At 39.8% G+C, this 22,505-nt stretch overlaps 1 protein-coding gene across 4 annotated transcripts; it reads right to left on the bottom strand.

Annotated features, from left to right (window-relative positions):
- Nucleotides 1-7,502: 7,502 nt before the first annotated feature.
- LOC133648043 (origin recognition complex subunit 4-like) lies at nt 7,503-22,505 on the bottom strand. Of its 4 annotated transcripts, none has more exons than XM_062043823.1 (16): nt 21,543-22,010; nt 19,881-19,954; nt 17,611-17,705; nt 17,458-17,524; nt 17,284-17,360; nt 17,125-17,215; nt 16,976-17,051; nt 16,812-16,897; nt 16,076-16,124; nt 14,537-14,688; nt 14,298-14,471; nt 14,143-14,229; nt 10,587-10,695; nt 10,426-10,521; nt 10,290-10,357; nt 7,503-10,234 (listed from the first exon to the last, which is right to left on the bottom strand). In XM_062043823.1, exons 3-16 carry the CDS (start codon nt 17,661-17,663, stop codon nt 10,052-10,054), a joined length of 1,368 nt encoding a protein of 455 aa, XP_061899807.1. In that variant the 5' UTR covers nt 17,664-17,705; nt 19,881-19,954; nt 21,543-22,010; the 3' UTR covers nt 7,503-10,051. The 4 variants fall into 4 exon arrangements, with proteins under 4 accessions (XP_061899807.1, XP_061899815.1, XP_061899822.1 ...); XM_062043831.1 differs by lacking the exon at nt 21,543-22,010 and adding an exon at nt 20,819-21,431; XM_062043838.1 differs by lacking the exons at nt 17,611-17,705; nt 21,543-22,010 and adding an exon at nt 22,452-22,505.

The raw sequence follows: 22,505 nt of genomic DNA, 5'->3' as shown, positions 1-22,505 counted from the left end.
TATAACACATCTATGATCAAGCTCATTGGTGGGGCTGACGAAACTTAAGTATGAGAAAATGCGGTCGGTTATAAATTATCGAGGCTCTGTGCGGCCTGGTAGCAAATGTGTCACAGACCGGTGGTTGGGGACCACTAATGTACACAGCTTAACATGCAGCAGTGACACAAATACTTCTGTACCCCAGTGACGTGCAGTCAGGGGAGGCAGGGGAGGCGGGGCCTCACATGCCATCGTGGAAAGAAAAACAATTAAATTGTTATATGTATCCAGTGATTATACTATAAAGTTATTTTCTATTTAACTTCACCAGTTTTAGATTATTTTTATTCAAAATCGCTGAATTTTCACATTTGCCGTTCAAATACTGAGAAGAGACTTGCGGTGAGTCACCAGCCAGTTGAGCCTCGCCATGGATTGCGCAATGACTCGGCTAACTGCTGGCCTGCTGTGCAGTGAGACCGTATTGCTGTATGAATTATATTATACATTTCCATAGTTTAGCTAGCTGAGGTATATAATGTATAGTGTATTTTGTCAACAACTGTATGTGTGTAACGTATTTCTTGTGCTGAGCGATCATAAAATGGCTGCGAAGACGCACTGGCTGAGGCTCGCAGTAATCCCGCCTCATGGTGGTAGAGGGTGGTAGTGATCCCACATATCATTCTTGCGACTACTCGGCTGCAGAAGAAGTGACAACAAGCAGCAACAGTTAGCAGCGATCGTTAATTTTTTCCTCTCGCCTGGACTTTTACCATGGAGGATTACATATCTAAAATAAAAAACTGGACTTTCAATCGAAGCAGGAGGTAATAATTAAAGGAAGATCTCCATCCAGACAGAGAGACTTTTAAAACTGAAGAAAGATAAGGAAGACTTCTATAAACAAGTTATCGATGCTTTTGTTCAGAAGTAGCGGCGCGTGGACTTCATTTATAAGCATACTTGCCAACCTTGAGACCTCCAATATCGGGAGGTGGGGGGTAGGGGGTGGGTGGGTGTTGGGGGCGTGGTTATTTACAGCTAGAATTCACCAACTCGAGTATTTCATATATATTTCATATACATGTATATATATATATATATATATATATGAAATACTTGACTTTCAGTGAATTCTAGCTATATATATATATATATATATATATATATATATATATATATATATATATATATATATATATATATATATATATATATATATATATATATATATATATATTTATTTATTTTATTTACATAGAAAAAAAAAAAAAATACTTGAATTTCAGTGTCCTGGTGGCTATCCATTAGATGGCAGTATTGTCCTGTTTAACTTCTCCGTTCATGATGAGTAAATAATTTCGGCCACCGTGTTCAATGCTTCGTCTCCTTGTTGTGTGCGCAGTTGTGCACTCTACTCTCTAAAAGCCCTAGATGTTATGACGTCATTGGGCAGGCAAGCTGTTTATATTGTGGGAAAGCGGACGTGAGAACAGGCTGTCCCCACTCAGTCTCAGGTCCGCATTGAGCTGGAGGGGGCGTGGCCTCCAGCTGCGGCTGAATACCGGGAGTTTGACGGGAGAAAATCTCTGCCGGGAGGTTGTCGGGAGAGGCGCTGAATACCGGGATTCTCCCGCTAAAAACGGGAGGGTTGGCAAGTATGTTTATAAGTAAAGGTAAGACCATAATAATGTTTTTTTTTATTAAATGTGCTTTTTTGTGTGCTACAGTTTGTATGTGTAAAGAATGCTGGTATGAGCTTTTAAACATAACCCGTTAACTGCTGCCAATCACATGGTGAATAAGATACTAATTAGGGGTTGATATGTTGGTAAATCTGACTGTGATGAAGTCAGTGCCTCACTGGGCTTATTAATTACAAGAAAAACTAAAAATCATCTTTTGATATGATGTACTTAGTCCATAAGTACACAAACGTGTACTTCATGTTTAGTGACATGCTAATTCTTATTTTTACACTTTTTTTTTTCCACATTCCATTGTATGTTATGCTCTTCTGACACCACCAGATGGCAGTATAAGTGTCCACATAAGTGGCCATAAGACCCCAATTCAGTAGTGTACACAGTTTTGGAAATAAGAGCTAAAAGGTGCTGTCCACGCATGTGGCCACTAAGCCTTTAGAGGTTTTAATGTAGGCATTATTTTCACAGATAAATATAGCAAATAAGTGCATGAGAAAATAGTTGTTTTTTTACTCGTTTTTGCTAGTAGTAAGCAATTTTGGGGCTTTAGTATGTGATGGGTTATAGGTGATACATCACATTCAAGGACAAAAACATGGATATCTAATCAAGCTACAAATAATTGCCATTAGTTCCAAAATATTTCTATTTCCATTCTAAAAGTTATGTATTCATATTTCGTACAATATTTCATACGTAGATAAACTAATGTTAACCCTTTTTGGTCCAATTTTCCATGCGTAAATACATGTGTTATTGCTAACTACTTGTGTAATAGGACTATGTGCAATAACACCAGCACTTTAACTCACTTTGCCGGTTTAATGTAGGCATTATTTCCACGTGGGGCGGATAAATATAGCAAATAAGTGCATGAAAAATGAATACATGAAAAAACTGTTTGTTTTTTTTTTACTCGTTTTTGCTAGAAGTAGGCAATTTATTTATTTTTGGCTTTAGTATGTGATGGGTTATAGGTGATACGTCACATTTAAGGACAAAAGCATGGATATCTAATCAAGCTACAAATATTGGCCATTAGTTCCAAAATATTTCTGTGGATTTATATTTCCATTCTGCCACGAATTGATTAACGTGGTTGCAAAGTTTCAATCAATCAATCAAAAGTTATGTATTCATATTTTGTACAATATTTCAAACGTAGATACACTGTTAGCTTTTTTTTTTTTGGTCCAATTTTCCATGCGTAAATACATCTGTTATTGCTAACTACTTAATAATAATAATAATAATAGATTTTATTTGTAAAAAGCACTTTACATTGAGTAAACAATCTCAAAGTGCTACAGTGTATTAAAAAAATTAAAAAAAATAAAAACTAGAACAGCCTAATAGCTAAAACTAGTATGCATATATATAAAAAAAAAGGCTTTTTTTAAAAAAAAAAGGTTTTTTAAGCCTTTTTTTAAAAAAAAAGGTTTTTTAAGCCTTTTTTTAAAAGCATCCACAGTCTGTGGTGCCCTCAGGTGGTCAGGGAGAGCGTTCCACAGACTGGGAGCGGCGGAGCACAAAGCCCGGTCTCTCATAGTTCGTGGCTTTGTCCTCGGAGGTTGGCGGATGTTTGCCTGTCCGGAGCGGAGGATTTGGGGGTGAGTAGTTCTTTGAGGTAGAGGCATGAAGGCACTGGTGGGTTAGTAGGGAGACTTTGTATTCCATCTTGAGTGGAACAGGAAGCCAGTGAAGGGATTTGAGAGTTTGTGTGATATGGTCGTATTTCCGCACTGTCATCAGGATCCTAGCAGCCCTATTCTGTATGTGTTGCAGCTTCTGGACGTTCTTGCTGGGGATCCCGACAGGAAGTGCGTTGCAGTAGTCTAGCCTGGAGGAGACAAAGGCTAGACTACTAGACTTGTGTAAGAGGACTATGTGCAATAACACCAGCACTTTAACTTACCGGGCCAAAGAAGATGTGTATTTTCTACTTCCTGCACGATTATTATATGCAACAATTAAGCACTTCTCAAACTACTATGGTCACTTTGTTCCTGGTCTTAGGTCATAAACCTGCCAAGGACTGCAGACGGAGCCTAGATTTTGGCTACAATTTGGCGCCTTTAGATTCTATATGTTTATTAATGTGCCATGTAACAAAGATGTAACAAATATAGCAAATGGCGACTTCGTATCAGGAGTTTTATAACACATCTATGATCAAGCTCATTGGTGGGGCTGACGAAACTTAAGTATGAGAAAATGCGGTCGGTTATAAATTATCGAGGCTCTGTGCGGCCTGGTAGCAAATGTGTCACAGACCGGTGGTTGGGGACCACTGATGTACACAGCTTAACATGCAGCAGTGACACAAATACTTCTGTACCCCAGTGACGTGCAGTCAGGGGAGGCAGGGGAGGCGGGGCCTCACATGCCATCGTGGAAAGAAAAACAATTAAATTGTTATATGTATCCAGTGATTATACTATAAAGTTATTTTCTATTTAACTTCACCAGTTTTAGATTATTTTTATTCAAAATCGCTGAATTTTCACATTTGCCGTTCAAATACTGAGAAGAGACTTGCGGTGAGTCACCAGCCAGTTGAGCCTCGCCATGGATTGCGCAATGACTCGGCTAACTGCTGGCCTGCTGTGCAGTGAGACTGTATTGCTGTATGAATTATATTATACATTTCCATAGTTTAGCTAGCTGAGGTATATAATGTACAGTGTATTTTGTCAACAACTGTATGTGTGTAACGTATTTCTTGTGCTGAGCGATCATAAAATGGCTGCGAAGACGCACTGGCTGAGGCTCGCAGTAATCCCGCCTCATGGTGGTAGAGGGTGGTAGTGATCCCACATATCATTCTTGCGACTACTCGGCTGCAGAAGAAGTGACAACAAGCAGCAACAGTTAGCAGCGATCGTTAATTTTTTCCTCTCGCCTGGACTTTTACCATGGAGGATTACATATCTAAAATAAAAAACTGGACTTTCAATCGAAGCAGGAGGTAATAATTAAAGGAAGATCTCCATCCAGACAGAGAGACTTTTAAAACTGAAGAAAGACAAGGAAGACTTCTATAAACAAGTTATCGATGCTTTTGTTCAGAAGTAGCGGCGCGTGGACTTCATTTATAAGCATACTTGCCAACCTTGAGACCTCCAATATCGGGAGGTGGGGGGTAGGGGGTGGGTGGGTGTTGGGGGCGTGGTTATTTACAGCTAGAATTCACCAACTCGAGTATTTCATATATATTTCATATACATGTATATATATATATATATATATATATGAAATACTTGACTTTCAGTGAATTCTAGCTATATATATATATATATATATATATATATATATATATATATTTATTTATTTTATTTACATAGAAAAATAAAATAAAATACTTGAATTTCAGTGTCCTGGTGGCTATCCATTAGATGGCAGTATTGTCCTGTTTAACTTCTCCGTTCATGATGAGTAAATCATTTCGGCCACCGTGTTCAATGCTTCGTCTCCTTGTTGTGTGCGCAGTTGTGCACTCTACTCTCTAAAAGCCCTAGATGTTATGACGTCATTGGGCAGGCAAGCTGTTTATATTGTGGGAAAGCGGACGTGAGAACAGGCTGTCCCCACTCAGTCTCAGGTCCGCATTGAGCTGGAGGGGGCGTGGCCTCCAGCTGCGGCTGAATACCGGGAGTTTGACGGGAGAAAATCTCTGCCGGGAGGTTGTCGGGAGAGGCGCTGAATACCGGGATTCTCCCGCTAAAAACGGGAGGGTTGGCAAGTATGTTTATAAGTAAAGGTAAGACCATAATATCATTTTTTTTATTAAATGTGCTTTTTTGTGTGCTACAGTTTGTATGTGTAAAGAATGCTGGTATGAGCTTTTAAACATAACCCGTTAACTGCTGCCAATCAAATGGTGAATAAGATACTCTTTAGGGTTGATATGTTGGTAAATCTGACTGTGATGAAGTCAGTGCCTCACCAGCCATGAACCTCACCGCACGTCACTGATGTACTCATGGGGGAAGTTTGCTTTTCAGAGCCAAAAATACAACAAGAACACTACAGGTTTTAACTGTCTATAATTATCACAATTACTAAATTGATGTGGTATACATTTTTGGCCGTGGAAAACAAAATATTGCTGTTTACAGTACACTGAAAAAAGGAAATTTGAGTGGGCCATTTTGATATTTTTCATTTTCAAAACCAACACAATATGTATTCTTTTTTTTTAGCTCTAAAGGATCCCTTCAAGTTTGGTCCTGGGGACCCGGAAGGGTCTCAGTCATAAAAATGTAAGAAATAATTATTATTAATATTCAATGCTTTCTTAACTAGATCAACTTCAAGTATATATGTCGATGTAAAGTTGAAAAATAATATATTTTACACCCTTAAGATAGTCTCACCTAGTGTGTGTGTGAGACTATCAGTGGTACTTTAACTTTTTAACTTTGTTTACATTACGACCCGTGGGCCGAATGTGACCCGTCGGCCTCTCCAATCGGATGTTGACGCCCGCGAGACGGCAAGTTAAATAAATAATATGGCCACAGCAGTGTAGTCATATCATATACAAACAGCCAGTGGTCTCATAACTGCTGTTTGTCGCCATCTGGTGGCCAACAAAGGGTACTCCACCATTTTGTATCTGTATCCATACACTTGGGTAAAACGGAATCCATCCTATTTGGGTCCCACATCAACCTTAAGAAAGTCAATGACTTCACTATAAAAGTGGGTGACATTGTTATCACCAGGACAGATGAGGTCACCTACCTAGGTTCCATTCTAGAGGCTAATCTTTCCTGTGATAAAATGGCAACCAAGGTCATCAAAAAGGTCAACCAACGAAAACAAGATTTCTCTACAGAATTTCCTCTCTGGTCAACAAAAGCACCTTGAGGATTCTGGCGGGAACTCTCGTTCAACCCTTTTTCGATTACGCATGCACCTCCTGGTACCCTAGCACCTCCAAAACCCTCAAATCTAAACTCCAAACATCCCAGAACAAGCTAGTCAGGTTACTTCTAGACCTCCACCCCAGATCCCACCTCACTCCTACCCACTTCTCCAAAGTGGGCTGGCTCAGGGTGGAGGACAGAGTTAAACAACTTGCACTGAGCCTAGTCTATAAAATCCACTACACCTCCCTGATACCGAAGTACATGTCAAACTACTTCCTTAACGTAAATGACCGCCATAACCACAACACCAGGGGGAGCTCCACTAACCACGTTAAACCCAGATTCCGAACTAACAAAGGTCTTAACTCATTCTCTTTCTATGCCACATCAATGTGGAATGCGCTCCCAACAGGTGTAAAAGAAAGGGCATCTCTATCCTCCTTCAAAACCGCAATAAAAGAACACGTCCAGGCAACGTCAACCCTAAACTAACACCCTCCCCCCTCCACGGATTGTAAATAATAAAATGTAGACACTTTTTCTTATACTTTCTGATCTATCTCACTATGTCCACTACTTGTTGTACATATCCTACCAAGTCAGTATCCATTTCTCTGATGATGCAATTGTTGATGACTGAAGTGCTGATATCAACACCCCCCCTCCATATCCCACACCCCGGATTGTAAATAATGTAAATAATTAAATGTATATACTCTGATGATTATCTTGTGTGATGACTGTATTATGATGATAGTATATATGATAGTATATATCTGTATCATGAATCAATTTAAGTGGACCCCGACTTAAACAAGTTGAAAAACTTATTGGGGTGTTACCATTTAGTGGTCAATTGTACGGAATATGTACTGAACTGTGCAATCTACTAATAAAAGTTTCAATCAATCAAAAAAAAAAAAGGCCACACAGCACATCAATTAATCAATGTTTATTTATGTAGCCCTAAATCCCAGAGTGTCTCAAAGGGCTGCACAAGCCACAACGACATCCTCGGTTCAGAGCCCACATCAGGGCAAGGAAAAACTCAACCCAGTGTGATGACAATGAGAAACCTTGGAGGGGACCGCAGATGTGGGTGAACTAAGCAAAATTATCTGCCAATAGAACAAGAAAATTTGGCTTGTCAGGACTTTCCAAAACAAGTCAAATTAGCTAACCTCAATGAACCTTAAAAATACCTTAAAATAAGTATATTCTCACTAATAAGAAGTGCACTTTTCTTGGTAGAAAAACAAATATGATCATGATTTTTTTTTTCATGCTTGAAATAAGAAATGATGACTTTAAAAAAGTAGTTTTATACTTGTGAGTGTTGATGACACAACAGTTGATATTCTAGTTTCAAGCATGTTTTACTCAATATAGCTCATCAAATCTCAGCAACAAGCTGTAATATCTTACTGAGATCATTTAGGACCAAAACACTTAAAACAAGTAAAACACTCTAACATCAAATCTGCTTAGTGAGAAGAATGATCTTATCAGACAGAAAATAAGCAAATATCTCCCTTATTTGAGATATTTCATCTTACTTAGATTGCAGTTTTTGCAGTGTGCAATAGATGAAAACCTCCAACAAGATCAATGCATTAGTTTCATGTTTAAAGGCCTACTGAATTGACATTTTTTTATTTAAACGGGGATAGCAGATCTATTCTATGTGTCATACTTGATCATTTCGCGATATTGCCATATTTTTGCTGAAAGGATTTAGTATAGAACGACGACGATAAAGATCGCAACTTTTGGTATCTGACAAAAAAAAGGCTTGCCCCTACCGGAAGTAGCGTGACGTAGTCAGTAGAACATTCCCGCAAAGTTCCCTATTGTTTACAATGATGGCGGCCAGAAGTGAGAGCGATTTGGACGGAGAAAGCAACAATTTCCCCATTAATTTGAGCGAGGATGAAAGATTTGTGGATGAGGAAAGTGCAAGTGAAGGACTAGTGGGGAGTTGAAGCTATTCAGATAGGGAAGATGCTGTGATCTGATATTCAGCTGGGAATGACTACAACAGTAAATAAACACAAGACATATATATACTCTATTAGCCACAACACAACCAGGCTTATATTTACCGTAATTTCCGGACTATAAGCCGCTACTTTTCCCCCTCGTTCTGGTCCCTGCGGCTTATACAACGGTGCGGCTTATTTATGGCCTGTTCTTCTCCGACACGACGAAGAGGATTTCGGTGGTTTTAGTACGCAGGAGGAAGACGATGACACAATGATTAAAGACTGACTTTTCACATACCGGTAGGCTGGTTATTTTGATAACGTACAGGCGAGCACTTTGTATTACTTTGCACCGTTGTATTATTTGTACTCTGCACGAATGCTGTTCGCCATGTCAAAGATGTGAAAGTTTGATTGAATGATTGAAAGATTTATTGTTAATAAATGGGACGCTTTGCGTTCCCAAACAGTCATCTCTGTCCCGACAATCCCCTCCGTGGTAGCAGGAACCCCTATATACTACGCTAATTACACATCAAAACCCTGCGGCTTATAGTCGGGTGCGGCTTATATATGGAGCAATCTGTATTTTCCCCTAAATTTAGCTGGTGCGGCTTATAGTCAGGTGCGGCTTATAGTCCGGAAATTACGGTAATATGCCACAAATTAATCCCGCATAACAAACACCTAGGTGTTTGTTATGCTAGCTCCTAGCTACTAGCCAACCCGCCAATACAATTCAAACACCTGCACAACACACACAATCACTCAGCCCAAAGGACCGTTCACCTAACCCAAGGTTCATAAAGCTCATATATTTAACCAAAGTTACGTACGTGACACGCATGTACGGGCAAGCGATCAAATGTTTGGAAGCGCAGCTGCGTACTCACGGTTCTGCGTCTGTGTATCCAAATCAAAGTAATCCTGGTAAGAGTCGGTGTTGTCCCAGTTCTCCACAGGCGTCTGTGTATCGAAGTCAAAGTCCTCCTGGTAAGAGTCTCTGTTGTCCGAGTTCTTCCATCTTGACTGCATCTTTCGGGAATGTAAACAATGAAACACCCGACTGTGTTGTGTTGCTGACTTCCCTCGCAAAATACTCCGCTTCGCACCGACAACTTTCTTCTTTGCTTGCTCAGCTTCTTTCTCCATAATGCAATGAACAAATTGCAACAGATTCACCAACACAGATGTCCAGAATACTGTGGAATAATGAGATGAAAACTGACGACTTTAAGCTGGCCGCGGTGCTGGACTAAAATGTCCTGTCTAACTTGTGACGTCACATCCGCAGCGTCATCATACCAAGACGTTTTCAGCCAGGTATTTCCCGGGAGATTTAAAATGTCACTTTATAAGTTAACCCGGCCGTATTGGCATGTGTTGCAATGTTAAGATTTCATCATTGATATATAAACTATCAGACTGCGTGGTCGCTAGTAGTGGCTTTCAGTAGGCCTTTAATGTCGGAGCACAAACAAAATCCAGCATTTATATTCCATTTCTATCCGAACGCTGACATGCCCCACTGCTTGATGTCAGTGGGGCATTGTGGGTACTTCTGCATGGCCTCCATGATCTGACTGTGGTCCAGCGCCAGTCTCATCAGCTGATACTCCTTCTGAGTTCTGGCCGAGGAGCCGTCTACGGGTCTGATCAGCTCCAGCTGCTGCAGATGCTCGAAGGCCTGCACACGTCGGTGCTTACTTGCACGTCAGCAGCCATAAAGTGTCGGCACTTACCTTCATGATCACCGCCGGCTCAAAGTTGTACATGGAGTTGGACTTTCTCTGCAGGAACTTCTTAAACTCTAAAAACATGTTTGGGGGTTAGGAAGTAAAAGACAAAAGTGGATGTGCAGAAGTTGATGAGGAGTACCGTTGTGAACCATCTGCAGGTTGAAGGGCTCGCCCTGGTAGACGTCGTTGAGGTGTTTGATGGCGATGACCAGGCACAGCTCCAGGATGGAAAGACCTGCAGGGATGTCAAGTTAAGGCTTCTGCTCCTGGGAAGTCGTAAAGTTCGGGTGTGCATCCGACCGTGAAGCATGTTGGACTGGGCATCGCTGAAACAAAGTCTGCTGGCTTCCAGCACGTCTGCTGGTTTGATGCTGGGATTAACTGCAGACACGCCACTTAAACACAACATCTGCAAGGAAACCAATCAGGTCAAATCAACTTAGTTATGTTTGTGTTTGTTTCGCAGTTATTGTGCAACTTCACTGCAAAAACTAAGTAAGATGAAATATGTCAAATAAGGGTGATATTTGCTTATTTTCTGTCTGATAAGATCATTCTTCTCACTAAGCAGATTTGATGTTAGTGTTTTACTTGTTTTAAGTGTTTTGGTCCTAAACCAGGGGTCACCAACGCGGTGCCCGTGGGCACCAGGTCGCCCGTAAGGACCAGATGAGTAGCCCGCTGGCCTGTTCTAAAAATAGCTCAAATAGCAGCACTTACCAGTGAGCTGCCTCTATTTTTTAAATTTTATTTATGTACTAGCAAGCTGGTCTCGCTTTGCCCGTCATTTTTAATTCTAAGAGAGACAAAACTCAAATAGAATTTGAAAATCCAAGAAAATATTTGAAAGACTTGGTCTTCACTTGTTTAAATAAATTCATTAATTTTTTTACTTTGTTTCTTATAACTTTCAGAAAGACAATTTTAGAGAAAAAATACAACCTTAAAAATGATTTTAGTATTTTTAAACACATATACCTTTTTACCTTTTAAATTCCTTCCTCTTCTTTCCTGACAATTTAAATCAATGTTCAAGTAAATTTATTTTTTTATTGTAAAGAATAATAAATAAATTTTAATTTAATTCTTCATTTTAGCTTCTGTTTTTTTGACGAAGAATATTTGTGAAATATTTCTTCAAACTTATTATGATTAAAATTCAAAAAAATTATTCCGGCAAATCTAGAAAATCTGTCGAATCAAATTTAAATCTTATTTCAAAGTCTTTTGAATTTCTTTAAAAAATTTTGTTCTGGAAAATCTAGAAGAAATAATGATTTGTCTTTGTTATAAATATAGCTTGGTCCAATTTGTTATATATTCTAACAAAGTGTAGATTGGATTTTAACCTATTTAAAACATGTCATCAAAATTCTAAAATTAATCTTAATCAGGAAAAATTACTAATGATGTTCCATAAATTATTTTTTGAATTTTTTCAAAAAGATTCAAATTGGCTAGTTTTTCTCTTCTTTTTTTCGGTTGAACTTAGAATTTTAAAGAGTCGAAATTGAAGATAAACTATGTTTCAAAATTTTATTGTCATTTTTTTCGTGTTTTCTCCTCTTTTAAACCGTTCAATTAAGTGTAAATATCATTAATTATTAATAATAACATAGAGTTAAAGGTAAATTGAGCAAATTGGCTATTTCTGGCAATTTATTTAAGTGTGTATCAAACTGGTAGCCCTTCGCATTAATCAGTACACAAGAAGTAGCTCTTGGTTTTAAAAAGGTTGGTGACCCCTGTCCTAAATGATATCAGTAAGATATTACAGCTTGTTGCTGAGATTTGATGACCTATATTGAGTAAAACATGCTTGAAACTAGAATATCAACTGTTGCAAAGCTGTGTCATCAACACTCACAAGTATAAAACTACTTTTTTAAAGTAACCGTTTAAAAAATTACCCCGAGAGTAACAAGCGCTTGCCTTGTTGCCTTTCCATTAAAAACAATAAATTAGTTTTTAGTATAAGTTTGCTGGTTTCAAGAAATGTAATGCCGAGCGCATATCATTATGTCAAGATAATGGCACTAGCATTTACTTCATTTAAGAATATTTTTCAACATTTTGAGCAAAAAGGTCTATTTTATTTTTTTCTACCAAGAAAAGTGCACTTGTTATTAGTGAGAATATACTTATTTTAAGGTATTTTGGGGTTCATTGAAGTTAGCTAATTTTACTTGTTTTGGAAAGTCTTGACAAGCCAAATTTTCTTGTTCTATTGGCAGATAATTTTGCTTAGTTCAAATAAAATATCCCTCATTTTTGTAATTTTTTTTCTTGTTTTTGAACACTGACTTTTTGCAGTGTTCCTGTTCACGATTAATGATACATTAAATCAAACTGGTTATCTAACCACAACAACCCACTTTTCAGCAACACTAGAAATGTCCTGAAATGGTCCCAATGCAGTTTTGGTCTGACTTTAAGTCATTTTAGAACATTTACTACCGTATTTTTTGGATTATAAGTCGCTCCGGAGTATAAATCGCACCGGCCGAAAATGCATAACAAAGAAGGAAAAAAACATATATAAGTCGCATTTTTGGGGGAAATTTATTTGATAAAATCCAACACCACACTGCAAAAACTGAAATCTAAGATGAAATATCTCAAATAAGGGTGACATTTGCTTATTTTCTGTCTGATAAGATAATTCTTCTCACTAAGCAGATTTTATGTTAGAGTGTTTTACTTGTTTTAAGTGTTTTGGTCCTAAATGATCTCAGTAAGATATTACAGCTTGTTGCTGAGATTTGATGACCTATATTGAGTAAAACATGCTTGAAACTAGATAATCAACTGTTGCAAAGCTGTGTCATCAACACTCACAAGTATAAAACTGCTTTTTTAAAGTCATCATTTCTTATTTCAAGCATGTAAAAAAAAATCATGACTTTGACACAATTGTGTCTCATAATTAAAACAGATGACAGCCAAATGGACTTTGCTGTTTTATTTTCAATGAAACAATAGAAAACACGTACTCATATAGTAGTACAGTTGGCACAGTACAGTAAACTGACAGTTAATATTTAAACATTTAACATTTGTAACAATTTTGAACAGAAATAGTTCATGCACATTCAGGTAAATTCTTCAAAATTACAATTAAAAATTTTTTGGCCGGGGGCCGGGCTGTATATATGCACACTAATTGACTGAAAGAGCTCGCACTTTATGCGATGATGTCATGTTATCCATGGAAAAATGCATTATTAGACCATATAATTTGCCTGAGCGGCTAGGAGACCCCGAGAGTAACAAGCGCTTGCCTTGTTGCCTTTCCATTAAGAACAATAATTAGTTTTTAGTATAAGTTTGCTGGTTTCAAGAAATGTAATGCCGAGCGCATATCATTATGTCAAGATAATGGCACTAGCATTTACTTCATTTAAGAATATTTTTCAACATATTGAGCAAAAAGGTCAATTTTTTTTTTCTACCAACAAAAGTGCACTTGTTATTAGTGAGAATATACTTATTTTAAGCTATTTTTGGGTTCATTGAGGTTAGCTAATTTCACTTGTTTTGGAAAGTCTTGACAAGCCACATTTTCTTGTTCTATTGGCAGATAATTTTGCTTAGTTCAAATAAAATATGCCTAATTTTAGTTTTTTTTTCTTCTTGTTTTTGAACACTGACTTTTTGCAGCATATAAAGCGCTCTAAAAAAACATTTGAACACCTCTAAGTATGTATGTAATGTAGTAACATGCAAATTCATATTTAACATGTAATATTTACGGATTTTGCCCATTTTAAGCATTAATTGCAGTTCCGCTTTTAAGTTGTTTTTTGTGGGATCTTAAGACAGAATATTTAGTTTTCTTGAGAGATGATGTTCTCACCAGCAGCGTGTGCAAAGAGCGGAAATCTTTACTGGAGTGAAAATGTCTCTGTAAAACTTCCTCCACCGATTTGTCTTCACAAAGACTCTGGGTAGAAAACAAACAAGCAGAAAGGTTTCACTTTTGTGGCACTGGTGTCTGCATGTTTGACTCACCTGGACACTGTCGTTCCAGTCTTCGCGGAACTTCCCGTCTGGAAAGCCGTCCGACAAGCTGAGCTGGGATCGCACTCGGTCGAGGTACTGAGGGAAGGTCAGGCTGCTGAGCAGGTGGATCTGACGGTGGGAAAAACGCGACTTCACTCGCTTTTCCAGCAGCTCCAGGACGTCCTGTGAACGCCCGGTGGACACGTGAGTAAAACCGCAGCAGCGGCAGGACGGCGTGGACGCCTCACCAGTCTGCAGGTGAGGCCGACCACAGCCACTGGAGATTGTGCCGACTGGGACACGTCCAGCAGGTTGTAGAGCAGCGTCTGGTTCTTGTGGTGGGCGAACAGGTCAAACTCATCTAGGACAAACAGGACTGGACGGGTGTTGCTGCGATCGCCTGTGTGAGGACACGTGTCCAAGATGTGTCAAACATGTGTCCAAGATGTGTCAAACACGTGTCCAAGATGTGTCTGAGATGTGTCAAACACGTGTCCGAGATGTGTCAAACATGTGTCCAAGATGTGTCAAACATGTGTCCAAGATGTGTCAGACACGTGTCCAAGATGTGTCAAACACGTGTCCAAGATGTGTCAAACACGTGTCCGAGATGTGTCAAACACGTGTCCGAGATGTGTCAAACACGTGTCCGAGATGTGTCAAACACTTGTTCGAGATGTGTCAAACACGTGTTCAAGATGTGTCAAACACGTGTCCAAGATGTGTCAAACACGTGTCCAAGATGTGTCAAACACGTGTTCAAGATGTGTCAAACACGTGTTCAAGATGTGTCAAACACGTGTCCAAGATGTGTCAAACACGTGTCCAAGATGTGTCAAACACGTGTTGAAGATGTGTCAAACACGTGTCCGAGATGTGTCAAACATGTGTCCAAGATGTGTCAAACACGTGTCCAAGATGTGTCAAACACGTGTCGGAGATGTGTCAAACACGTGTCCAAGATGTGTCAAACACGTGTCCGAGAGGTGTCAAACACGTGTCCGAGAGGTGTCAAACACGTGTTGAAGATGTGTCAAACACGTGTCCAAGATGTGTCAAACACGTGTCAAACACGTGTCAAACACGTGTTGAAGATGTGTCAAACACGTGTCCGAGATGTGTCAAACATGTGTCCAAGATGTGTCAAACACGTGTCCAAGATGTGTCAAACACGTGTTGGAGATGTGTCAAACACGTGTCCAAGATGTGTCAAACACGTGTCCGAGATGTGTCAAACACGTGTTGAAGATGTGTCAAACACGTGTCCAAGATGTGTCAAACACGTGTTGAAGATGTGTCAAACACGTGTCCAAGATGTGTCAAACACGTGTCCAAGATGTGTCAAACACGTGTTGAAGATGTGTCAAATACATGTCCAAGATGTGTCAAACACGTGTCCGAGATGTGTCAAACACATGTCCAAGATGTGTCAAACACGTGTCCAAGATGTGTCAAACACGTGTTCAAGATGTGTCAAACACGTGTCCAAGATGTGTCAAACACGTGTTGAAGATGTGTCAAACACGTGTCCAAGATGTGTCAAACACGTGTCCAAGATGTGTCAAACACGTGTTGAAGATGTGTCAAATACATGTCCAAGATGTGTCAAACACGTGTCCGAGATGTGTCAAACACATGTCCAAGATGTGTCAAACACGTGTCCAAGATGTGTCAAACACGTGTTCAAGATGTGTCAAACACGTGTCCGAGATGTGTCAAACACGTGTCAAACAGGTGTCCAAGATGTGTCAAACACGCTTGCATAGCAGCTTGTGTCGTTACTTGACCTTTTCTCAGCGCCTCCAACAGGAAAGCCAAGTTCTCTGCGAAGCTCCCCTAAAAACATCCAAACAACTGTTACAGTTCTGATAAAAAACATGATCCCTCACATATTTCTGCAGTGCTAACTCAACTTTCGAGCATTTTGCAATAGTACTATTACTCACTGCTCCCCGACATGTTTGAAAGTACATAAAGTTGTATACTTCTTCAAATATCTCTCATTTTAAAAGTGTATTTTTATTTTTCAACGACAAGTTATGAAATTAAAATGTCAAACTTGTGGCGTTTTGGAGGTGCTAAGCACTAAATTGATCTATAGTTATTCGTTATGGACTAAAATGCACAATATTTTGGTGGGGTTGATGGATCTTAATTTAAATTAATTAATTTAAGTTAATTTAAATTATAATCAGATCATCAAAAACGCAAGTGTGATTAATCTGATTATAAAAACTAATCACAGCAAAAATGAAATGGACATTTGTGTTATTTTTGTGGCACCGAGTCGTCAGTACTCCTGTTTGTACAGCAGAGGGCGCCATTGTATATTGATCCATGGCGTCAGGGTGGATGTACATACAGTATGTCAAGATATGGCTTTGCTATGTCAGCTGTTTTTTAATCCAATCAAAACATGTGTGTTTGCATCACGGTATCAAAATGTGATATCAGACCATCAGACGGTTTCAGTAACTAGCAGCTGAATGTTTGTAGTTATTTCCCTTGTATCCAGACACTCACAAACACTTTGTCCCCAACGACATTTTCCAGGTGGAGTTGTCGCGTTATTTCCTTCAGGGCTATTCTGTCGTCGGTCTGCAGGAGGCCTGCAACAAAACAAGATGGCAGACGTGTTTCGCTACACACGGAAGAGTTTGTTGTGAGGAAAAAGCGGCCACACCCACCGTTGAGTCGGACCTGCAAGAGGTTGTTCCGCACTTCCTTTTCTTGCAGCAGGTCTCGCAACACACACCCGAGGAGCTGCGGACAAACAGAGCGCCGCCATGTGTCACTGCCACGTACTGCCGGGACGGCCCGGCGCGGGAAATCTCACCGTGGTTTTCCCCGTTCCCCTGGGACCTACGATCAGCACCGAGTTACTTTCCCCGTGGATGGCCGTCCGCTTCAGCAGCTCCAGCAAGTGTCTGGAATGGAAACATTGAATGTGGGAGAGGCACGGCGGTAAAGCACCACCCTCCCCAGCGGAACTGACTTGTGTTGGGCCTCCGACGCCTCCAGCCTGCTGGGGAGTTGCTGATTGCAAAGTCGCTCTCTCAGACACGTCTGAAGCTGTCAATGAACACACAGTCAAAGCCTTCACCACTGTACTACCAATAATAACCACTGTACTACCAATAAGCTGGAATCCTCGACAAAGTCAACCCACCTGTGTGATGCATTCCCCAACTGGTAATGGAGCATCTTTGGACTTGCGTTTGTTCATGATCAGGAGACTACAGGAGGCATGTTAGAATAAAGTAGGTTAGGTAAGTACATCTGGGATATATGGCAACAGACCAGGATGTGGACCTCAACACACCTCAAATGACCAGTGTGTAACAATAGAGTCTGGCCACCCTCAATCATCGCCATGTTGGCTGTGTAGCAAAAGGGGATGCCGGGACTAAACCAGACCTGGGCAAAGTAAGGCCCGTTAAGATTTTCTATCTGGCCCGCCGGACATTCCCAAATCATAAACCTTTAGCTCAGCTGTTCTGGTGATGAAACGGGGGAAATGCTCACCATTTCCACTCAAATGTGACCGGTGCTGGCAAAATGAGTCGGAATACGCACAGGCTAATTTTGACCTACAGGCAAATAAGTGAAAAAAATGTATCTTGGTTGAAATTGAGATTTTCACAAAAATGAGTCCATTAAGCCACAATCTAGCGATCCCAATCATCGAAATAGCAAGAAAACATCTTAAATCACCTTTATTTGAAGGTTTTGTACGAGGTATGTCTTCAGAAATTAGTCCTTTGTGTTAAAATTCCTTGAGAAAATCAAGTGTTTTCAACGCTCACTGGCGGCAATAAGGGGGAATCCCCCTAGCCATATTTGCTATCTTTGTGACGCCAAGTTTACCTACTTTCTAAAAATGAGCATGGAATTCCCGATGACGCCATTCTGAACCAATAGAATTCGAGTTTTTAAACCTGTCCCGACGTAAACAAAATCCGGCTTGTTGCTAAGCGGTCGCTGTGAGGCGTACCCTCATTGGTTGAATCACCCCGCACGGTGCATGGTGGTATCATGGCAGCGCCCTGATGAAAAACAACACAGTAATTCGAGCAGAATATTTGGTGAAAAAAGGTGATTTTCGAACATTTAATTATTATTTTTGTGGATAAGTTAGACTGTTTCACATTCCGTAATGGATTTAGAAGGTGGAGAGGGTACACAGGCGGTTGCAAATGCGCTAAATTCACTGCAGTCGGCGAATCTTCTTAGTGCTGCTGGTCAGGAATATTACGGACAGCTGACAAACTGACCAGTGAACAAAAAAACTGTGACATAACAGTGTTGACATTTTTGTACATAACCGTTTTCAATAGAGTTGAATATATATTTTTCCTTTAGATATGGGATTTGACTTTATCTGTACCAATTTTGGTGTTGCTACAAGGACTTTTAAGGTATGGTTGCTATGGAGTTTTGTTTTGGAACATTCTGTTCTGGAACAGTAAACTTTAAGCTGTTTTTTCTCAAAACGGACCCTCAAACTTGGTCGACTTCAATCGGATGTAACTCGGTCATTTTCTGTCCGATTCCAACAAACCATATATCATTTTGAAGGTCTTTAGATGGAGAATGTGTAAATAACAATAACTCAGTTTTTAAAATTTCCTCATTGTGACTCATTTTGCCAGCACAGGTCACAAATAAGCCGACGACGAGGGGCACCAGTGGCTTATACGTCGTCAAAAAGGTTCTATAATTTGTGAGTTCAAATATTTTCATTTTTTCACTTTTAATGTTTTTTGCAATTTAAATTTTGACAGTACAACATAAGATATGTTTTAATTGATGATGCGTTTTAATGGTTTTTGAAATGCACCAGAAAATAACCTGTTTTGTACACTTGTTGATGTGGTTCAATGGTCAGCAGTGTTGGGACTAACGCCGTTATTTTCGGCGGTAACGAGTAGTCTCACGCGTTATTTTTTATATACAGTAACTCAGTTGCCGTTGCTACATGATGCGTTACTGCGTTATTTTTTACATAGTATCGGCTAGAAACTGAGAAGATCTGAGTGTGTTTCATTGGAGAGCTGCGGTGTCGTCCTTCTGAAGTTAAAAGTTAAAGTTAAAGTACCAATGATTGTCACACACACACTAGGTGTGGTGAAATTTGTCCTCTGCATTTGACCCATCCCCTTGTTCACCCCCTGGGAGGTGAGGGGAGCAGTGGGCAGCAGCGGTGCCGCGCCCGGGAATCATTTTTGGTGAATCTTCCTGTGTCACAAGAGGCGCGTTGTGTGTGTGTGTCTGTGTTTACTAACAAGACATCATGGCGGAGCCGAAGTCGAGTTTCTTAACATGGAGATATTCTCACTACTTTTCTTTTGTCGAGCACAAAGAAAAGAACATTTTAGTTAAATGTAAGTTGTGTCTTGGATCAAAGATCCCATCTACTGGCCAAAACAGCAATTCAAATCTGCAATTCGACAAAGCTAGTAAAGAGAGACACAGCCACTTCACCTCCACCTAAGGATTTTAACGGAGGGACTGCTAGCCAGGACAACATTGATAGAACCATTGCAGTGTATGTGCTAGAAGACATGCAGGCTATTTCTACAGTGGAGTCACCCGCTTTCAGGCAGCTCATTGGCATGATATCGGGCATCAAACAGCAAATGGCACGGAGAACATGTTCCAAGTACCTGGACACAATGGACAGTGAGGACATAAACATGGAAAGCAAGCTAAAGAAAACACTCCAAACTCTGCCTCTGCTCATCATTCATCACTGAAAGTACACACACTCTGTCAATTCTCGTATATACTCTTTCATTCTAGACTTCTAGAGTGTTTGATTATCACATCACTCTAAATGTATAGACTATAAAGTTCACAAACATAAAGAGGGATCCTAGTGGGCCAGGCCAATCCTTCCTTTTCTGTAAACTAAAACTGGGGAAATGCGTAGAGTGTTCTGGGCTTCAGTACAGTGTTGATCTCCTGGAGACATGATTTTATTTCACAATTCCTTGAGAGAAAAAAACGCCTGGTTAGGCGTGTGTATAGCAGTATGTGTGCTGTATATAGTGACATGACATATAATCATGTCATGTGTGCCTTCCTTGGGTGAAGCCAGGTTTACAGCTATGTTGTGACATGTTGTTATTATGCGGTTTGTTACTTACCGTATGTATGTTATGTTGCAGCTATTTAAAATACTTTTGTCAATTTGTTCTGGCCCGAAATAAATTGGCCCTTTGAAACATATCTTTGTCTTTGTGTGTTGTACGTAGAGCACATTGCTTAGCAGAGTTCAGTGATGCAAATGCATGTCAAGTTGATCAACAGATTGTATTATTATTATGCAATAACAGTACTGAAATAAAGGCATTAAAGGGCATTAATGGGAGCTTTAAAAAAAAAAAAAGTAACTAAATAGTTACTTTTCACAGTAACGCATTACTTTTTGGTGTAAGTAACTGATATACTTTTGAAATAAAGTAACTATAACTAGTTACTGGTTTTCGGTAACTAACCCAACACTGTTCATTATGCACAATACTGACGGCGTATAGGTGAGGGCCGACATCCGGGCAACTGAGCTACGTACGGGTTCTTCGAGCCATAGCAACCAGACTGGCGTTGAAAACAAACCGTTGCCATTACTCTTTAACCTGTCGACCTACGCTGGTTAAACCCGTCATTCTGCCTCCAAAATGCCGAAAAACTGTGTTGTTTTTGGTTGTGCTAACCACAACTGGAAACAGGGAAAACAAAGGTTGTATTTTGTTCTGCCAAAGCGTGATAAAAGCCCACAGAGACGAGACAAATGGCTCGCAGCTTTACACCGGGAAAACGACGACGGTTCTCACTGGAGTCCCCCAAAGTCCCGGGTCGTGTGTTCGGATCACTTCGTTTCTGGTAAATATAAGGAACAAAATCCACCTTCTTAACCACAACTTGGCTATACCGTCCGTGCTAATGTTGTACTTGTTGAATTTGTACCTTATAACGTTCGACAGCTGAAGTTGTTGTTGTACAAAAATAACATGCGGTATATACTATATAGTCTATAGCCTAGCTAGCTATTTTCGAAAACCGGTTTCGTTTAAATTTGCACTTAACAGTTGGGTTTTTAAAAACCAATAAACCCTATAATTTTCATGTTGCCTTTTAATCAACTTTTCAAGACAGTCGCAAAATGCTGTCTGCAAGACTTTTCAATACAAATACATATATTTTGTACATTATTCGCCTGCTGTACTGCGCCTTCATAAGGCTACAACTTACCAGGCTACTAGGGGTCAGTCTGCTTTCTTTTGGGGTTTTTTGTCGGACATTCCAGTATTATTTACCCGTAATCTTGGTATTACTTTCCTTATTAGGTTATTTTGCCACCTCCCCCTTCTCTGTTTAAACTCTCCTTTGTTGTACTTAAACAATACATGTAGCCCTCAAATCTCTCAATATTTTATACACTAACACTTGATCTTGTTGTTGATAACTTCCGCGTCTCTTTCTTAGTAGCGCGCAGGCTAAGCTAACTAGCAAGCTAAGCTAAGCCTGAGAAGCTTTAAAGTTCACTGAGACGAGTCTGACGCAAATAATACATTTTCGTTTTTTTCACACGATATGCGAATAAGTAAAAATGCGTAAATGAAGGATTTAACGCCGACTTCCAAGCCACAACGCTCGTTAAATGCTTTTTCTGTCAATGCTGTGTTCGCTGTGAGCTGGTTTGTTTTCAACGAATTCCCGGTTGCTAGGGGATTGGTAGGCGGAAGTGACGTAGGTCCGCCCTCACCCATTGATCTGTTCATATAACTACTCATTATAACTGTACAATGGGGCATTTATCTTCGCTTAGACACATCAATTTACAGCATTGTTTATTTTTGTTTTTGTTGGACTTTTTGGTACGTTGGTAGGAGTCAAAAATCGGAATTATTGTCTTATAAGAAGCCAAACTAGTCCCTTCCGCGTCCGCTTTAAAGTATGTTGGTAGTTTTAAGTGCGACATCCGGGTACTTGTAGTGTGAACACAAGCACTGAAGTGGGAATATATATAGTTGTGCGAGCTAAACTGGCAACACAATAACCAATAATAACACTAGTAGTATTCGCGTTTTCTAAATAAACACACAAAGCTAACGTTTTAACACCCAAACTCACTCAATAACGACTTTAAACAAGACATACCTGCTGGACACGACGTATAAACTTCCGCGGGAAAGAAGTCGTGTGAATGACAAC

Source organism: Entelurus aequoreus, linkage group LG01 (assembly GCF_033978785.1).
Source record: "Entelurus aequoreus isolate RoL-2023_Sb linkage group LG01, RoL_Eaeq_v1.1, whole genome shotgun sequence".
Taxonomy (NCBI): domain Eukaryota; kingdom Metazoa; phylum Chordata; class Actinopteri; order Syngnathiformes; family Syngnathidae; genus Entelurus; species Entelurus aequoreus.
Note: the sequence above shows the minus strand (reverse complement) of the source record. Positions and strands in the feature narration are given on the sequence as shown.